This window comes from Rattus norvegicus, chromosome X (assembly GCF_021556685.1).
Source record: "Rattus norvegicus strain SHRSP/BbbUtx chromosome X, alternate assembly SHRSP_T2T, whole genome shotgun sequence".
Classification (NCBI taxonomy): Eukaryota; Metazoa; Chordata; class Mammalia; order Rodentia; family Muridae; genus Rattus; species Rattus norvegicus.
Window position 1 is genome coordinate 161507996 of NC_141554.1, and position 20723 is coordinate 161528718.

Genomic DNA, 20723 nt, shown 5'->3' on the forward strand with positions numbered 1-20723 from the left:
TTATTTTATTTATTTTATTTTATTTTTGGTTTATTTTATTTTTTATCTATTTTTTATTACTTTTTATTTTATCTTATTTACTTATTTTTATTTTATTTTATTTATTTTCTATTTTTTTTAATTTTATTTCATTCATTCTTTTGTTGTCCCAAGACAATGAGGAAATAAACTTGGACAGAGGTTGAGATACTTAAGGACTTTGCATATATATTTTTTAATATATATAGTTTTCTTGAATATGTATATAATAAATGATATATAAATAAATAAAATATATAAATATACAATAAATAAAATATACATATGTATATATTTATATATTTTTTCACGTTTCCCAGCAGGCTCATCGTTCTGCTGACGTCTTGTATCAATTTCCTTATTTTCCTCTCTTTATATTATTTTCTTTCCCCCCTTCCAGTTGATTCTTCCCTTTGAGTTTTTTTAATCCAAATTTATAAATTCTATTCGTCCCTGAACAGCGTGATTTGGAATTTTCTTTTGCATTTTTACTTTTTTTGGGGGGAGGGTGCTATAGCCTGCCCAGCAGTCATGTGCTTGCTTCAGGGACTTATAGAATTTATACATTGAGTGACGTACATCATGGTATATGTGGACTTGAGTAACGGGTTGACAGAAGGAGAGAGATATGAAGCATTGCCTCTTCGCTATAACACGCCTGGCAGTCACATGCTTCAGGGACGTATAGAATTTATACATTTCATGTGTAAAAACTATACGAGTCCATCTCCTTCCCCGAAAAATTGTAAATAAACCCGATCGTGCAAATGTGGAAAAAAACTAAGGAGTAAAAAATAAATAAAATAAATAAATGTGAACATAAGTGACGTCGATGGCGCAGTCCTGACCATGAATTCTAAGTGCCTTGAACTGGCGAGAGCCCAGTGCACTGAACGGCTCTTTTATTTGGAATGAGTTTTTGGGTCCAATGAGTTTTTGGAGGAATCGTAGGCCACAGAAATCTACAAACCAGACGGTGTTTGATGAATGAGAAGGAAACATCAGGTTACGTGTAAAATACAACATGGCGCTGAGATCATCAAACACACACACACACACACACACACACACACACACATCATATATATATATTTTGTGGCTTTGCTCCTGAACTGTAATGTAATATATATGTGTGTGAGTGTGAGTGTCTGTGAGTGTGAAAAATATTTATTCATCCGTTTCTCCTTATAACTTCATCTTCTGATCTGCTTCTTATCACACATTAACTTGTACACGTGCACGGACACTGACCTCGACTTTTATTTTTATTTATTTTTTTATTTTTAATTTTTATTTCATTCGATTAAATCATTATCAATTAATAATTAATAATCAATTATCATCCATTGATTATCTTAAAGAATCACAAAGCAGCCAGGTGTGGTGCGGCTTCCTTTACATCTTTAATCCTGGGACCCAGGAGGCAGAGGTGAGAGAATCTCTGAGTTCTAGGACAGCCTGGGCTACACAGTGAAGCCCTGTCTCAGGAGCACAAAAAATTTACATATATAAAAAATTTATTTTACACTTTATATGTATATTTTATATTATTTTTATTTCAGATTTGTGTTTTTTTTAAAGATTTATTTATTTATTATATATAAGTACACTGTAGCTGTCTTCAGACACACCAGAAGAGGGCATTGGATCTCTTTACAGATGGTTGTGAGCCACCATGTGGTTGCTGGGAATTGAACTCATGATCTCTGGAAGAGCAGTCGGGTGCTCTTAACCACTGAGCCATCTCTCCAGCCCAGATTTGTGTTTTTAAGATGGGATCCCACTATTATTTATAATTTTTAAAAGAACACGTGATGACCCCTTCATCTCCTGCCCTGAAACTCCTGCTCACACTCATGACTTCTTTAATCAGGACTGTTAATAAATGCATATGTGTGCACACGCATGTATCTGTGTCTGTCTGTCTGTCTGTAAAACATCTTGAGTCTATTTTTTACTGCAAGTATGTGTGTGTGTGTTGCATGAGTGTGCATGGGCATGTGTGTGTATATGCGTGTGTGTGTGATGTACATGCATGTGTGATGTGTGTGTGTGTGTGTCTATGTGTGTGTGTCTGTGTGTGTGTGTGAGATGTACATACGTGTGCATTGGCATAAGGGGCCTGGTGAGTGTGTGTCGTATTTTCCCCAACCTGTGTTCAATGGTTATCTCTCATACAGATATATATGTATATATGTATATGTATTTATATAAATACATATTGTATTGTACATGTGTGTGTATATATATGAAACATACAAGTTATGATATATACTATATATATACAATATGTATATGTATGTATATATATTTATATAAATACATACAGTGTATGTATGTGTGTATATATATAAATATGAAACATGCAAGTTACTATATATGCCATGTATACACACACACACACACAATATGATAGCTTGGGCATAGAGTCCGTTCTAAGGAAATGGGGATCACCGATCAGGTAGAAATGGAAGCTCCACTGTAGTGTACATATACATATATAATAGAATATATAATATATGCTATATATACATATATAGAAATATAGACACACGTATATACACATATGGGAGATGAGCACTGCACACAGGTCGGGGAAAACACGACACACACTCCCCAGCCCCTTACGACTCATTTGCACACCGCACACACGGCGTCCGTGACTCGGTTTCCCGTAAACGTATAGAAGAGCGGGAGGCATCTTAGGGCCCCGCTCCCTCCTCGCGTTCTTCACAGAGGCGGCCGCCCTCCGCGCGGACCGTTGCCGGCCACGACGTCCGCGTCGGGTAAGAGAGAGAAACTATTTTCAACGGGAACGGACGTCGCGGCGGGCGGAGGGAAAGGTCGGTGTCCATTAAGGCGGGCACCGGTTTAGACAGCTGGTGACGCTGAAGACCGACAGCGCGGGCCACGCCCATAGACAGTACCGACCACGCCCACCCTCTCTAGGCCACGCCCACACTCCCTAAGCCCAGACAATGGTTTAGACAGCGGGTGACACTGAAGATGGACAGCGCAGACCAAGCCAACAGAAGGCACAGGCTACGCCTACCATCGATGACAGGTCGAGCAGGCCACGCCCACTGGTTGTAGGCCACGCCTACCCTCCCTAGGCCTTGGCAAAGCTTTAGACTGAGGGTGACGCGCAAGACGGACAGCCTGGGGCACGCCCACCTGCTCCAAGACCAACTCACCCTCTTTAGGACACTGCGGGCCACGCCCACCCGCACTACACTTTAGGGCCCTGAAGGCCACGCCCAGGAGCGTTGGCGCCAAAGAGGAACAGCCCAGACCACGCCCACTCCCTACACTTAAGGGAGACTGTACAGGCCCCGCCCACCCGCTCTACACAGAGGGAGGACAGCGCAGGCCCCGCCCACCCGCTACTTGCAGATGGGGGACAGCACAGGCCACGCCCACCCGCTCAAGGCTGATGGCTGGTAGCGCAGGCCACGCCCACCCGCTCAGGGGTGATGGGAGACATCGCAGGCCACGCCCACCCACTCACGCTATGGGGCCAGAGAAGGCCACGGCCACCTGCTCCAGGCCGAGGGGGGGGGGGGACAGCGCAGGCCACGCCCACCCGCTGAAGGCGGACAGCGCAGGACACGCCCACCCGCCCCACGCTGATGGCGGGCAGCGAAGGCCATGCCCACCTGCTCCAGTCTGAGGGAGGACAGCGCAGGCCACGCCCACCCGCTCCACGCTGATGGGGGCGAGCGAAGGCTGATGGGGGAGAGCGAAGGCTATGCCCACCCACTCCAACCCGCCGCAACGATCGCTTCTCCATAGCTCCGCTAAGCGGAGCGGTGGCTGTGTGGGGGGCCCGGAGGAGCGCGGGAGAGCGTCCCGGCGCACGTGCGGGCCCCACCCTCTACGCACTTCCGGGCTGCCTTCCTGGCAGCTACTTCCGTTTTGCTGTAGCCGCAGTGGTGTCGGGCGGTAGGAGTCTGCCATTCTCGGCCGTCCCCGCCCCTTGACTTCCGGGCTGCTATTTCCGTTTTCCTGCATCCGGGGCGGTGCGAGCAGCGGTGGGCGTGTCCCGGCGGCGCGTGGTGACCGTTGGCGTGCGCGGTTCTCGGCTCGCGGCGGCGGTTAGCGGCGGTTGGCCGGGTTGTCTGCCTGCGACATGGCGGACGCGGAAGGTAAGGACCGCAGCGCCGAATAGGCACTGCGCGGCGCGATCCGTAACCCGGAGCGAGTTCCAGCGCGGTCGCTCAGTGACCCGGAGGCAGTCGCGCGGCGCTGCGCTTGCGCGACCCGCGTGGCCCGCGCGATTCCCGTCCCGCGGTCTGACCGCTGCGCCGCTGGCCTTTATGTGTGCCGGGGCCGAGCGCGGACCCGCGTGACTACCTTGGCTCTGGGTCCCGGGCCAAACATGACCCGGGTCGCCTCCCGAGTGCGTCATAGAGGCTGGCCAGACTGTGTCGTCATAAGGAGGCGCGGAGAGTCCATGTCGGGGCCACACGCGCGCGTTTTAGACCCGCGTGACTTTCTTAGCTCCCTGCCTCGCGCCAAACACGACTCGAGTCTGGTCCCGAGGGCGTCATAGAGGCGATTTTGTCGTCATAAGAAGTCGCCCGAGGGAAGTTGACGCTGGGACGTTTTAAGAGCCCGGGAGCCGTGACGGGGGGGGGGGGGGGGTGGGCGGCGCTGGTCAGCATCTGTTCTGGGGCCGATTTTCTGCCAGGTTGTGCTTTAGGAACGTGGTTCCCCCTCCGCTGACGTCAGACTTTAAAATGTCTGTTTATTTTTACGTCAGGCCTTAGAATAATTTTTGATGACGTCAGCGACTGGAGTATTACTTTTACGTAAAACATTAAAATTAACTTTTGGTGACATCAGACTTTAAAGTTTTTTCGGTGACGTCAGACCTAAGAATAAAGTTTGGGTTACGTCAGAGCTCAAAATATATGGTTTTCTGTGACGTCAGACCTAATTTTGGTGATGTCACACTTTAAAACTTTTGGTGTCGTGAGACTTTCACGTTTTTCAGACTTAAGAATAAACTTTGGGTGACTTCAGAGTTTAAAATGAACGGTTTTCGGTTATGTCAGGCCTAATTTTTGGTGACGCCAGACTTTAGAATACATTTATTTTTTCGGTGACATCAGGCTTTCAAACGAATGGGTTTTCGGTGACATCAGGCTTTCAAACGAATGGGTTTTCGGTGACATCAGGCTTTCTTTGGGCCCCGACATCAGAGCCGACTTTAAACCTCTCAGTCTGAGCAGGCACTGCTCAGGTCCCTGCGTTTGTCTCCCCCGCAGCCGCCATGACGTTCCCGAAGAAGCACAAGAAGAAGAAAGAGCGGAAGCCGCTGCCGGAAGCTGACGTGGCTGTGAGTGGCCGTGGGGTTTTTTTTTTTTTCTTCATTCTTATTTTTCTGACGTGTGACAACACAGCACACGGAGCCATGGCGTCATCCCCGACCCTGTGACCCGTCCCACGTATGATGTCAATGAAGTGTGCGATGACATCATCCCCGACCTTTCTGGACTATATGTCGCGTGTGTGATGTCACAGTGAACGGCCGATGACGTCATCCCGAGATTCCACTTCGGGCCCCAGGCTTTATTAGGACATTAATATTAATATATGCTAAAATATTTAAATATTTGGGTCCAGCCTGACATGGCCCAAGTTAACGGACCCGACGCCCCCCCCCCCATGGCTCGACGCCCCCCCCCCATGGCTCGTCCTTTCCTGTCACCCCTCACTTCCTGTCATCCCCCCACTTCCTGTCACCCCCCCCCCCCCCCCGCAGGAGATCCAGCACGCGGAAGATTTCCTGATCAAACCGGAGTCCAAGGCGGCTCAGTTGGACACCTCCCAGTGGCCCCTGCTGCTCAAGGTAGGTCCCGCCCCACCCACGTCACGGGATGCGTGGATTCCATACCAGTTCCCATCTAAAACCCTAATCGTAAAGGTCGCTGACCACTGGGAGGCCATGTCCTGCTCCACCCCTTCGACACCAGTGGGCTTGGCTAGCCTCGCCTAGGTAGAGAGAGACCCTTCCTCAAAACTGGGCTGGGGAGGAACCGTAGAGGTGGGTGAGTGGTTAGAGCGCCATCTTCAAGGTGGGCGGCCTGAGCGAAGAGAGTTGGTAGCCATCTTTGATTTGGGCGGCGTGGGTGAGTCAGCTTGGTGGCCATCTTTACTGTGGGTGACCTTTGACACCCCCCACCCCCCACCCCGCCATCGCCTCCCCAGAACTTTGACAGACTGAACGTGCGGACGACCCACTACACGCCCATCCCGTGCGGCTCCAACCCGCTGAAGAGGGAGATCGGGGAGTACGTCAGGTAGGCGGGACGGGGAGACCCGGACGTTTAACCTATATATTTATATGTATGTATATCATAGTATCTACATCCTAATCTATGTGTATATATGTGATCTGAGTACGTGACCTGTAGGTACACACTTGTATACTGTATGACCTGTATATACATATATATATATATACACATACATACATACACATGGTTGGGTGAGCATATAATGTATATAGCCTACATATATATATAGGTTATATATATATCACCATATCATATCCTATGTGTATGTAATTTGCTCCAATTATCACCTGTATGTATACATATAGGCGATCTGCTGCATATGTAACCTATGTATAATGTGTATACATAGGATATGTAGCATATATAAAACACACAACCTATATATAGCGTGTATATATACACCGTATAACGAATGTACCTCCCGCCTCCCCAGGACCAGCTTCATCTGTACACATGATGTATATAGAACATATAACCTATGCATCATGTGTACATAATGTATCTGTGACATATGTGTGTCACATATATGATGTATGGCCTATCTGTTATGTATACATGATGTATATATAATACATATATGATGTGTAGCCCATACATAACATATATATGACGTATATATGACAGGTGGGTGATGTATGGCCTACACATGACTTATCCATCCCTCCCCCGCCCCAGGACCAACTTTGTCTGAACACATGACATATATAGAACACATAACCTATGCATAGTGTGTTTATAATGTATGTGTGACGTGTGTGATGCATCTTCTTTTCGGAGCTGGGGACCGAACCCACGGCCTTGCGCTTGCTAGGCAAGCGCTCTACCGCTGAGCTAAATCCCCCAACCCTGGCCTTTATGTTATGTATACATGATGTATATGTCATGCATATATGATGTATATGTGACGTGTGTGACATGTGTGACGTATAGAGTACATGTGTCGTATACATATCCCCCCCAGGACCGGCTGCATCTGCACACATGATGTATATAGAACATATAACCTATACACGATGTATATATAATGTATATGTGACACGTGTATGATGCATATATGACGTATGTTCTATATGTTACGTACACATGGTATATATATATGGTATGTATATGACGTGTAGCCTATATGTAGCATATATGTTATATAAGTGACATGTGTGACATTGGCCTACACGTGATGTATATATCCCCCCCCCCCCCCAGGACCGGCTTCATCAACCTGGACAAGCCATCCAACCCCTCTTCGCACGAGGTCGTGGCCTGGATCCGCCGCATCCTGCGCGTGGAGAAGACGGGGCACAGCGGGACACTTGACCCCAAGGTCACCGGGTGCCTCATCGTCTGCATCGAGCGCGCCACGCGCCTGGTCAAGTCACAGCAGAGCGCGGGTGAGGGGGGGTGTACAGGGGGAGGGGAGGGGCAGTGAAAGAGGGAGGGGTGCGTGAGCAAGGGGTGGGAGCGATGGGTAGTGCGGGGGAGGGGGTAGGGGAAGGTGGAAGGAGGGGCAGGAGGGAGGGTTGGGTAGTGCAGGTGAGGGGTAGAGTGGGTAGTGGGGGAGGGGTGGAGGGGCAGAATGGAGGGGTGGGTAGTTCAGGTGAGGGGGGTAGAGGGGGTAGTGGGGGAAGGGAGGGGGGAAGGGGTAGGGAGGAGGGGCAGGAAGGAGGGTGCGTATGGAGGACACGGGGCAGTTGCAACGGGGGGGGGGGTGCGCAGGTGGGAGGGGGCTTCTGTGAGTGAGGCAGGGGCTGGGACAGATGGAGGACGGGGAGGGGCAGGAGGGAGGGGCGCGGGACAGGACTTATTTCACACAGAAGATCTCAGCCTCCACACTTCCAGTTCGGGGTGATGTCATTGCGCCGTTCACTATGACATAGCCCTTCTTAGACACAAAGCGTCCTCAGTTCCCGAACCCCCTTCCTGAGGTCACTAATGTAGAGCCTACCACCCCCTCGCGTCCCTGCCCTGACCGCCCCTGTGTGTCCTCCCTGCAGGCAAAGAGTATGTCGGGGTCGTGCGGCTGCACAATGCTATCGAGGGGACCGCCCAGCTCTCCAGGGTGAGTTGGGGTCACTTAAGCAGGTGGCCTCACGGCCTGGGTCACCCGGGAGTTATTGGGGATATTACGGTGGTGCCGAGTGCGCGGTTTTATGGAGATGACAGTACACATTGCTGCTCGCTGTCAGGGAGATCACGGTACCGAGTGCGCGCCTTTAAGGAGATTACGGGTCAGAGTGAGCGGCTTTACAGGAATTACGGTACCGTACGCGGTATTAGAGAGATTACGGTAATGAGTGCGAGTCTTTAAGGAGAGTACGACAGTTAGCGGCTTTGGAGGAATTACGGTACCGTCCATTGCATTAGAGAGATTACAGGACAGTACGGTTTTTTAAGGGGGATTACGGTACGCAGTGCTGCAGGGTTTTAGACAGACTATGGGACACTGCGCGCTGTCAGGGAGATTACAGTACGCAGTACTGCGCGGTGTTAGGGAGATTACGGGAAAACTGCGCGATTTTACAGATATTACGGTACAGAGTGCGGGGGTTTTAAAGAGATTACGGGACTCAGTGATGCGCAGTTTCAGGGAGATTACGGTTTCAGGCGCGGCTTTAGGGGCGATTACGGGACCAAACGTTAAGTTTGAATTAATATTAATTTTACGGGTTTGAATGTTAATTTTTATGGCTTTGAATATTAACTATGAATTTGCATATGCATAGTAATTTCCCGAATTTTGCCCTGAGTTGATTTTATGGATATTTATGACTTCTATGCATTTACATATTAATTTCACAGGTTTGAATATTAATTTTAATGGAATTGTGTATTCATTTTACACATTTGAATATTAATTTTACGAATCAGGATTCTTTTCTGGATCTTGGATTAATTTGGCGAACTTGAGTTGGGATGAAATTTTATGGACTCGAATATACATTTAGTTAAATTTATGAATTTGCATACTACATTATTCATAAACCTGACTATTGATTTTGGTAATTTAAATATTAGATTTTATGGATTTGAATATTAAATTAAGAATTGGAATTAATTTCTTGAATTTGAATTAACTTTACAAGCTCGAGTTTGAATTAATTTTTGGATTTGAATATGTAAATATATAAGTTTGCATATTGAAACATTAACGCGTAAATTTGAATATTAACTTGCATGTTTAAATATTAGATCTTATGAATTTCAATTATGTGAACTTTATAACTGGTATGAATTTGCATGTTAATTACATTGTTTTATAAATCTGAATATTGATTTTTGGGGATTTAAATATTAAATTTTATGGATTTGAATACTAAGTTTACGGATTGGAATTGATTTCTTTAATTTGCATTAAGTTTACAAGCTTGAGTTTGAATTAATTTTTTGGATTTGAATATACGTTATATATATAAATGTATGCTTGCATATTAAACATATTAATTGGTAAATTTGAATATAACTGCAGATTTAAATATTAGACTTTGTGAATATTAAGTTAATAAGTTTTATTTTGAGTTAATTTTATGGATCTTATAACCTCTGTGAAGCTGCATATTAATTTTGAGAATTTAAATATTAATTTATTGGATTTGCATAGTCATTTCACATATTGGAATTAATTTCTGGAATCTGCATATTAATTACATTGCCTCATAAATTTGAATATTTCACGGATTCGAATGTTAATTTCTCCCCGCCCCCGTTACCTCATGTGACCCTGGCCGCCATCTTTCCCTGCCCCTGCCCCCAGGCCCTGGAGACCCTGACAGGCGCCCTGTTCCAGCGTCCCCCGCTCATCGCAGCAGTGAAGCGGCAGCTGCGCGTGCGCACAATCTATGAGAGCCGTGTTGTCGAGTATGACCCTGAGCGCAGGCTGGGTGAGGCCGGGGTCACGGTGGGGTCATGGGCGAGAGGGAGGGTGCGTTCCCGGGGATCCCCTGTTGGGGGGGGGTCATGGTCTGGGAACCTTGACCTTTCTGGGAAGTGTGACCTTTTCAACCCGTGTCTGTGAGCTCTGACCGTTCCGTATGTAGCTATGGCTGCCGTCGGGGTTGCAGTGTGACCTCTGACCTCACGCCCCATATCTGTGAACTGTGACCTCCCCATATTTTATCTGTCCGTCCCAAGAACTCTGATCTCTCTGTGACCCCTGACCTCTTATTTATTTTTCCCATCTCTGTCCATCTGTCCCGTAACCCCTGACTTCCCCGTGACTTCCATTCTCTTCCCCCCTCTCCCCCGTCCATCTGTCCTGTGACTCCTGACACTTCCATGATCCCTGACCTCTATTTTTCCCGTCCATCCTGTGACTCCTGACCACCCCGTGTGCTTGTTTTGGATGTGGTGTCTGTGACCTCCTCTGATCTCTCCGTGACCCCTGACCTCTCCGTATTTATTTTCCCGTCTCCATCCCCGTCCGTCCATCCATCCCATAACCCCCGACCTCCCCGTGACCCCCGACTACCCCGTGACCCCCGACCTCTCCGTGTTCATTCTCTTTCCCCTTCTCTCCCCATCCCGTCCATCCCATGACCCCTGACCTCACCGTGACCCCTGACCTCGCCGTGACCCCTGACCTCCCCGTGACCCCTCCAGGTGTGTTCTGGGTGAGCTGCGAGGCTGGCACCTACATCCGGACGCTGTGCGTGCACCTGGGGCTGCTGCTGGGCGTCGGGGGGCAGATGCAGGAGCTGCGGCGCGTGCGCTCGGGGGTCGTGGGCGAGCGGGTGAGCAGGGGACAGGGACAACGTATGGGGGGTGGCGTGCAGGGGTCAACATATGGAACAATGTATAGGGGGTGACGTGTAGAATGTGATCTAAGGGGCGACGTATAGTGCGGGAGGGGACGACGTATGGTTAACATAAGGGGGCGGCGAGTAGAGCAGAGTGTATGAGGAAAATGTATAGGACGTGATGTATAGTTAATGTATAGGGAATGGCATATAGAGGTCAACGTATAGAGTATGATACGTAGGGGATGGCATATAGAGCAGGAAGTATAGGGGACAGCGTATAGGCAAAAATAAGATATGTTGTAGTTAATGTATAGGTATATGGGGGACGATGTATGGAACAGGATTTATGGGTGCAGTGTGTAGAGGTCAATGTATGGGAAGAATATACAACATGATGTATAGGGGAGGATATGTGGGCGGCAATGTATGGCAGGCAACATGGGAGGCAGCATATGGGAGTCAATGTATAGGAGAAAATGTGAGGACAGTGTATGGGAGGGAATGTAGGGTGATATGGGATGCAATGTATGGGGGGAAATGCGGAGACAGCATATAGAAGAAAATTCATAGTTAATGTATGGGGACAATGTATGTATGGCACGATGTATGGGTGGCATCATAGGAGACAGTGTGTAGTTCACGCTGAGTGTAGCAGACAACGTATAGAAGACAATGTGTAGTTAATACTGACAGATGTACGGTATTTGGGTGTCCAACATGTTTATATATGGTATCTGAGAGTCTGACGTATAGAAATACAATATTTTGGGGCGACCTGACGTACAGATATATGTTATGTGTCAAGTATTTGAAGGTGTGATGTATAGAAATATGAAGGCCTGACGTATAGAACCACAGCATTTGAGGGTCAGATGTATAGATACACAGTATGTGGGGATGGGACATATAGAAATACAGTATTTTTGAGGGGGGTTGAATGTATACATATACATTGTTTTTGGGGGAGTGACATAGTATCTGGTGGTCTGATGTATAGACATACATTAAGTGGGGGTTGGACGTATAGATATGCAGTATGTGGGGGGGTCAGACATAGAATGAAGTATTTGAGGGCCCAATGTATAGATATATGTTATTTTTGGTGGCGGTCTGATGTATAGCTATACGTCACATGGGGGACGGAACGTACGTAATGACAGCATTGGTCCCCGCCCCGCCCCCCAGGACCACATGGTGACCATGCACGACGTCCTGGACGCGCAGTATCTATACGACCACCACCGGGACGAGAGCTACCTGCGCCGCGTGGTTTTCCCACTGGAGAAGCTGCTGACGTCGCACAAGCGCCTGGTGATGAAGGACAGTGCGGTGGGTGGCGCAGCCAGCGCCCGGTCTATATGTTCCCTTTATGTCACCCCAATTCCATATATTACCTGCTAGTTCTATATGTTCTATATGTCACCTGCCCGTTCCATATGGTGCTTCCGGTGCCATACATTACCCACCCGTTCTATACGTTCCCTGCCGGTTCCATATGTTCCCTTAAATTTGTCCCTGATTCTATACGTCACGCCTGATTGATTCTATACGTTCCCTTTATGATTCCCCCATTCTACATGTTCCCTTTACATCACTGATTCCATATGGCACCTATTCTATATGCTCCCTGCCTGTTCTATATGTTCCATTTTTGCTAATTGTATGCATTCTCTTTACGATATGTTTCCTTCTATATGTTCCCCGCTGGTTCTGTACATTCCACACTAATTCTATACACTGTCCACTGATTCCATATGTTCCCTATCTGTCTTATACATTCCCCGATGTACCATTAATTATATACGATCCCCGCTGTTTCCTTAGGTTCCCCACTAATTGTATAGGCCCCCTTTATGATGGTGTTGATTCCATACGTTCCCTACCTGCCCTATACATTCTTAACTCACTGATTCTACACATTTCCTGCCAATTCCATAGGTTCCCTGCTAATTATATAGGTTCCTTTAGGATGGCATTGATTCTGTATGATCCCTTTACATCGTCCCCCATTCCATATGTCATCCCCGATCCCATATATCCCATGCATACATTAAGTTACCCCTGATTCTATATGTTACCCCTGATTCTGTACATCACCTGCTCATCCTATATGTTCCCTGCCAGTTCTATACATTCCCTTTTTCTTGTTAATTGTATGCATTCTCCTTACAGTGCTACTGATTCTATACATTCCCCACTAATTCTATACATTTCTCACTGATTCCACACGTTCCCTTCCTCTTCTATACATTCCCCGCTACACCGTTAATTGTATATGGTTCCATAGGTTCCCCGCTAACCGTATAGGCCCCCTTTATGATGGCGTTGATTCCGTACATTCCCTGCCTGTCCTATGCGTTCCTACGTCGCTGATTCTGTGTCAGTAGTTCTGTACGTTGGTTCCATACGTTCTCTCTGTGCCATTAGTTGTCTATGTTCCCCGCTCATTCTATACGTTCCCCCCTGCACTATGGGAACAGGGACGTATGGTTAACGTATAGGGGGCGGCGTATAGAACAGGATGTATGGGAATCCGGTACGGAGGGACGGACGGGGCAGTGGTCAGCGCCCAGGCGGGGTATAGTTAGCACCCGGTGCGAACGGCCGTCCCGTCCCCTATCCCGGTATTGAAGAAGGGACAGATACGGTAGTGGTTAGCGCCCTTCCTCAATCCCGGCACGGGAGGAGGCCAGACGGGGCAATGGTTAGCACCCAGATGGGGCAGTGGTTAGCGCCCAGGCAGGATAGTGGTTAGCGCCCAGTGTGAACGGCCGTCCTGTGCCCCGTCCCGGTATTGGAGAAGGGACAGACAGGGTAGTGGTTGGCGCCCTTCCTCCACCCCGGCACAGGAGGAGGGCAGACGGGGCAATGGTTAGCGCCCAGGCGGGGCAGTGGTCATCGTCCAATGCGGTTGGCCTTCACCAGTCCCAGTATGGAAGGACAGATGGGGCAGTGGTTAGCGTCCAGGCGGGGCAGTGGTTAGCGCCCGGTGCCATCAGCCGTCCCCATCCCGGCACGGAAGTAGGGACGGATGGGGCAGTGGTTAGCGTCCAATTTGATTAGCTGGCATGAAAGAAGGGCACATGGGACAGTGGTTAGCGCCCGGTGCGAATGGCCGTCCCGTCCCCGATCCCGGTATTGAAGCAGGGACAGACAGGGTAGTAGTTAGCGCTCTTCCTCCATCCTGGCACGGGAGGAGGGCAGACAGGGCAATGGTTAGTGCCCAGGCGGGGCAGTGATCATCGTCCAATGCGGTTGGCCTTCACCAGTCCCAGTATGGAAGAAGGGCAGATGGGGCAATGGTTAGCGCCCAGGCAGGGCAGTGGTTAGCACCCAGGCAGAATAGTGGTTAGCGCCCAGTGCGATCAGCCGTCCCCCATTCGGGTATTGAAGAAGGGACAGACAGGGTAGTGGTTAGCGCTCTTCCTCCATCCCGGAACGGGAGGAGGACAGACGGGGCAGTGGTTAGCGCCCAGGCGGGGTAGTGGTTAGCGCCCAGGTGGGACAGTGGTTAGCGCCTGGTGCCATCAGCCGTTCCCCATCCCGGCACGGAAGGAGGGCCGGACCGGGCAGTGGTTAGCGCCCAGGCGGGGCAGTGGTCATCGTCCATTGCGGTTGGCCTTCACCAGTCCCAGTATGGAAGGAGGATAGATGGGACAGTGGTTAGCGCCCAGGCAGGGCAGTGGTTAGCGCCTAGGTGGGGTAGTGGTTAGCGCCCGGTGCGAACGGCTGTGCCCCATCCCAGCACGGAAGGAGGGACAGACGGGGCAGTGGTTAGCGTCCAATGCGATTAGCTGGCATGAAAGAAGGGCAGACGGGACAATGGTTAGCGCCCGGTGCGAACTGCCGTCCTGTCCCGCATCCCGGTATTGGAGAAGGGACAGGCAGTGTAGTGGTTAGCGCTCTTCCTTAATCCCGACACGTGAGGAGGGCAGACAGGGCAGTGGTTAGCGCCCAGGCGGGGCAGTGGTCATCGTCCAATGCGGTTGGCCTTCACCAGTCCCAGTATGGAAGGAGGATAGACGGGGCAGTGGTTAGAGCCCAGACGGGGCAGTGATTAGCGCCCAGGTGGGGCACTGGTTAGCACCTGATGCGAACGGCCATCCCCCATCCTGGAATGGAAGAAGGGACAGGCAGTGTAGTGGTTAGTGCTCTTCCTCCATCCTGGAACAGGAGGAGGGCAGACAGGGCAATGGTTAGCGCCCAGGTGGGGCAGTGGTTAGCGCTGGGTGTGATCAGCCAACCCCCCACCCCCAATCCCAGCACGGAAGGAGGGACAGACGGGGTAGTGGTTAGCGCCCGGTGCGAACGGCTGGCCGGTCCCCCATCCTGGTATTGAAGAAGGGACAGACATTGTAGTGGTTAGCGCTCTTCCTCCATCCCGAAATGGGAGGAGGGCAGATAGGGCAATGGTTACCGTCCAGGCGGGGCAGTGGTCATCGTCCAATGCGGTTGTTCTTCACCAGTCCCAGTATGGAAGAAGGATAGACAGGGTAATGGTTAGCGTCCAGGTGGGGTAGTGGTTAGCGCCTGGTGCGAACTGCCATACCGTCCCCCATTCCGGTATTGAAGAAGGGACAGGAAGGGTAGTGGTTAGCGCCCTTCCTCCGCCCCGGCACCAGAGGAGGGCAGACGGGGCAATGGTTAGCGCCCAGATGGGGCAGTGGTTAGCGCTTGGCGCGATCAGCCATCTCCCCTATCCCAGCATGGAAGGAGGGATAGACCGGGCAGTGGTTAGCGCCCAGGTGGGGAAGTGGTTAGCGCTCAGGCGGGGCAGTGGTTAGCGCCCGGTGCGATCAGCCGACCCCCATCCCAGCATGGAAGGAGGGATAGACCGGGCAGTGGTTAGCGCCCAGGTGGGGAAGTGGTTAGCGCTCAGGCAGGACAGTGGTTAACGCCCGGTGCGATCAGCCGTCCCCCATCCCAGCATAGAAGGAGGGAACACAGGGCAATGGTTCGCGCCCAGGCGGGGCAGTGGTTAGCACCCAGGTGGGGAATTTAGCGCCCAGGTCGGGTAGCGGTCAGCGTCCAGACCCTCACGTTACCCCCCGTCTCCCCCCACCCCCGCAGGTCAACGCCATCTGCTACGGCGCGAAGATCATGCTCCCCGGCCTCCTGCGCTACGAGGACGGCATCGAGGTCAACCAGGAGGTCGTGGTCATCACCACCAAGGGCGAGGCCGTCTGCGTGGGTGAGGGCCGGGCGGGGCGGCGCCATCTTGGTCTGGGGGGGGGTGGGTAGGGTCGGGGCCCCTGACCACTGAGCCACCCACCCCGCTATCCTTAATAATCATGGCGTACCCCTCCCGCTCTGACCACTGAGCTACCCAGTCCTCGGCTTTAATAGTAAGGGCATCCCCCCCACCCCCCCCCCCGCTCTGACAACTGAGCCGCACCCCACCCCACCCTCCAGCCTTAATAATAATGTCCCCTGCTCTCACCACTGAACCACCCCACCTTCTCCTTTGGGGTCGAGGGTGGGGGTCAGGGCCCCTGACCACTGAGCCACACCCCCAGCCCTAATGACAGTGGGGTGTCCCCCCGCAACTCTAACCACTGAGCCACCCCTCTCCATCCTTAATAATCACGGTGTCCCCGTCTCTCACCACTAAGCCGCTCCCCCAGCCTTAATAATCATGACGTCCACCGCTCTGACCACTGAGCCAGCTCCCTATCCTTAATAATAATGGCGTCACCTGCTCTAACCACTGACCCGCACCCCCCACCCAGTCTTAATAATAATCATGGCGTCACCTGCTCTAACCACTGAGCTGCACACACTGCCCCCTCCCCCCCGGCCTGAATAATATCATGGCGTCCCCTACTGCTCTGACACTGAGCCACCCCTCTCCATCCTTAATAATAATGGCGTCCCTTGCTGCTCTGACCACTGAGCCACTTCTCTCCATCCTTAATAATAATCATGGCGTTTCGCGGCTCTGACCACTGAGCTACCCCTCTCCATCCTTAATCACGGCGTCCCCCCCCACTCTGACCACTGAGCCCCCCCCCACCCCCAGCCTTAATAGTCATTGCATTCCCCCCCCCCCGCTCTGACCACTGAGCCACTCGCCCCAACCTTAATAATCATGGCGTCCCTGGCTCTGACCACTGACCCACCCCTCTCCATCCTTAATAATAATCACGGTGTCCCCGGCTCTGACCACTGAACCACCCCTCTCCATCCTTATGCCCCCTGCTCTGACCACTGACCCACCCACCCCTCTCCCCGGCAGCCATCGCACTGATGACGACGGCTGTGATCTCCACGTGCGACCACGGGGTAGTAGCGAAGATCAAGCGCGTCATCATGGAGCGGGACACCTACCCCCGCAAGTGGGGCCTGGGGCCGAAGGTCGGTCAGGCTGGAGGGGGTCAGAGGTCGGCGGAGAGGTGGGGTGGGTGGGGGATCAGAGGTCAGGGGGGCGGCCACTGCTGCATTGAACAATGATCAATCATCGACTGATTTGTTGGAGGTGACATGGGTCAATAATCAACATGGCCGCCTCCCGTATTGATCGATGATTGATTAGTGATTGGTGAGGTATTGATTGGTAATCAACATGGCCACCTCCCGTGTTGATCGATGATTGATTAGTGATTGGTGAGGTATTGATTGGCAATCAGCATGGCTGCCTCCCGTGTGGATCGATGATTGATTAGTGATTGGTGACGTATCGATTGGTAATCAACATGGCCACCCCCCTGTTTATTGATTATTCACTGATGACGTACTGATTACCAGTGATGTAATGATTTAATTATTGACGATCTTATAATCGATCGTTGATAACATATTGATGGGCAATTAAGGTGGCCGATAACACATTAATTGTTGATTATTGATCTTTGATGACATTTCTGATGATGTTCATTGATCATCGACGACATAATGGTTATTGATGCAATGATTGGTCACTAATTTTTATTGATTTGTAATGGTTATCAATGACACATTGAGTGACACCGGCCCCGCCCCTGTCCCCCCTCCCCCCAGGCAAGCCAGAAGAAGCAGCTGATCAAGCAGGGCCTCCTGGACAAACATGGCCGACCCACGGACGGCACCCCCGCCTCCTGGACGCGCGACTACGTGGACTACAGGTGAGGGGCGGGGCTTAGGGGTGGGCAGGACTTGTAGTTGGGGCGGGTGGGGTAAAAAGTGGGCGGGGCATACACAGGTGGGCGTGGCCAGAAAGAGGTCTGGGTGGGGCTTATGGGGTGGGTGTGGTTCAGAGAGGGTGGGGCTTGCAGACCAGGGTGGGGCTCAGGTGTGGGCGGGACTTACAGAGGTGGGCAGAATTGGAAAGAGGTCTGAGCAGGGTGGGTGGGGCTCAAAGGAGAGGGTGGGACTTAAAGGGTTGGATGGGGCTCAGGTTTGGGCGGGGCCTACCGAGGTGGGCGTGACTAGAAAGGTCTGGGTGGGGTGGGTGGGACTTATGGAGGTGGGCATGGTTCAAAGGAGAGGACAGGACTTACGGGGTGGGAGGGGTTACATGTGTGGGTGGGGCTTGGGGAGGCGGGAGTGACTAGAAAGGTCTGGGTAGGGTGGGTGGGGCTTGTGGGCGTGGTTCAAAGAGGAGGGCAGTGCTTAAAGAGGGTGGGGTTTATGGGACGGGTTCTCAGGTAAGGGCGGGGCTTATGGGGCAGGGGTGGAGCTCATGTGTGTGGGCGGGGCTTGGTGTGATGGTGGGTGGGGTTTGCGGGTGAGGGCGGGGTTTATCGATTCCTCCTGAAATCGCCCCGCCCACCCAGACTCCGGGACCTGATGGGAAATAACATGGCCGCCGCAGGGAGGTCTAACCTCGCACCCATCCCCCTCTTTCAGTGACTCCAGCAAGAAAGCGACGGCCGCCGAAGCCACGCCGGGCCCTGGGGTCACCGCGGACGCCGCCAGCATCGTGAAAGTGAGTGGCGTGGTCTGTGCGAGAGGCGTGGAGCCAGGGGCAGGGTAGCCTAGTGGGAAGTGTGGTCCATGCAAGAGGTATAGGGCGGCGGCAGGGTAGCCTGGTGTGCAGTGCGGTCTGTGGGGGAGGCGTGGGGCAGGGGCAGGGTAGCCTGGTGTGCAGTGCAGTCCGTGCAAGAGTCATAGGGTAGCGGCACGGTAGCCTGGTGTGCAGTGTAGTCCTTGTGAGAGGCCTGGGGCAGGGGCAGGGTAGTCTGGTGTGCAGTGAGGGAGTTGGGGGGATAGGGGCAGGGTAGCCTGGTGTGCGGCGCAGCTCACTGTGAGTTGCACAGGCGTGTGAGGCGGTGCAGCCTAGTGGGTTGCGCGGGCTGTGATCACCCAGGTGAGCGTGTGTGTGTGTGTGACACTCGTGTCCCCCCAACCCCCGCAGAGGAAACGCGATAGCGACAGCGACGCCGACGAGGCGACGCCCACTACCACGCCCCGGGTGAAGAAGGAGAAGAAGAAGAAAAAGGAGAAGGCGGACGGCGGGGAGGAGGCTGCGGAGGACGGGGTGAGTGTGCAAGGGGTGAGTGTGGGAGGGGTAGGGTGAGTGTGCAAGATGCGTGTGACTCACACTCTGAACACACTCGGTCGCCATTACCTAGAACGACCTTGGGAGCTGCGCCGGTGCGCGTGTTCCATGCACTGAGCTTTCCCACCTCTCCCCCTTACCCCCAAGGACGGCGACGCCACAAGGAAGAAAAAGAAGAAGAAGGCAAGGGCGGCAGAGGAGCTCAGTGGTTAGCGACTACCCCCGACCCCCACGCGGCGACCATCCCGTCCTGTTTTAAGGACGCGAGGCGTAGGAACGGGGTCTCCACCACTGACCCCTCCACTCACTTGAGCCCCCGACGACCGCCCGCGGCGATTCGCCGGAGGCCATGTTGAGCGACACCGCAGACGGCCCTGGCCTGCCCTCCATTTTTTTAAGAAAAGTTTGTTAAAAAAAAAAAAAAAGGAAAAAAAATAAACCCGGTTTATCCGACTCCGCGAGGCTGCTCGTGTTTGGTGTGCGAAGCGGAGTGTTCTGTGTGGGTGAGTGTCTGCCTGAGTGAGTCTGAGTGTGAGTGTCTGAATATATGAGTGTGTGAGTGTTTGAGTGTGAGTGTTATGAGTGTCTTGAGTGAGTCTGAGCGTGTCTGTGAGTGTGTGTCTGAGTGTCAGTGTCCCTGAGTCTCAGTGTGAGTCTGAGTGTGAGTCTCAGTGAGGCTGTGTCCTGCGTGGAAGGTTCCAGAAAGTCACGCCCGGCTCTGCAGGGATCAGGGTCCAGAGGGCAGTGAGGGGCGGGTCATAGGTGCTGCCCTGACCACTGAGCCACCCTCCCAAGCCCCAGGTACTGCTCTGACCACTGAGCCCCCATCTCCAGCCCCAGGTTCTGCTCTGACCACTGAGCCAAGCTCCCCAGCCCCAGGTTCTGCTCTGACCACTGAGCCAAGCTCCCCAGCCCCTGGTACTGCTCTGACCACTGAGAAACGATCCTCAGCCCCAGGTAGTGCTCTGACCACTGAACAACCCTCCCCAGCCCCAGGTACTGCAGTGACCACTGATCCACCCACTGACCCACAGTGTTGCCCCAACCACTGAGCCACCCTCCCCAGCCTCAGGTTCTGCTCCCCAGGTACTGCTCTGACCACTGAGCCACCCTCCCCAGCTCCGGGTACTGCTCTGACCACTGAGCCACCCTCTCCAGCCCCAGGTTCTGCTCTGACCACTGAGCGACCCTCCCCAG

At 51.9% G+C, this 20723-nt stretch overlaps 1 protein-coding gene across 1 annotated transcript; it reads left to right on the top strand.

Moving 5' to 3' along the window:
- Positions 1-4057: 4057 nt before the first annotated feature.
- On the top strand, positions 4058-19922 carry Dkc1 (dyskerin pseudouridine synthase 1). The gene is made up of 15 exons (NM_133419.1): positions 4058-4163; positions 5289-5359; positions 5786-5872; positions 6232-6323; positions 7521-7705; positions 8309-8373; positions 10066-10192; positions 10911-11041; positions 12236-12379; positions 16121-16241; positions 17286-17404; positions 18047-18150; positions 18875-18953; positions 19383-19505; positions 19674-19922. Exons 1-15 carry the CDS (start codon positions 4148-4150, stop codon positions 19737-19739), a joined length of 1530 nt encoding a protein of 509 aa, NP_596910.1. The 5' UTR covers positions 4058-4147; the 3' UTR covers positions 19740-19922.
- The last annotated feature ends 801 nt before the right edge of the window (positions 19923-20723 follow it).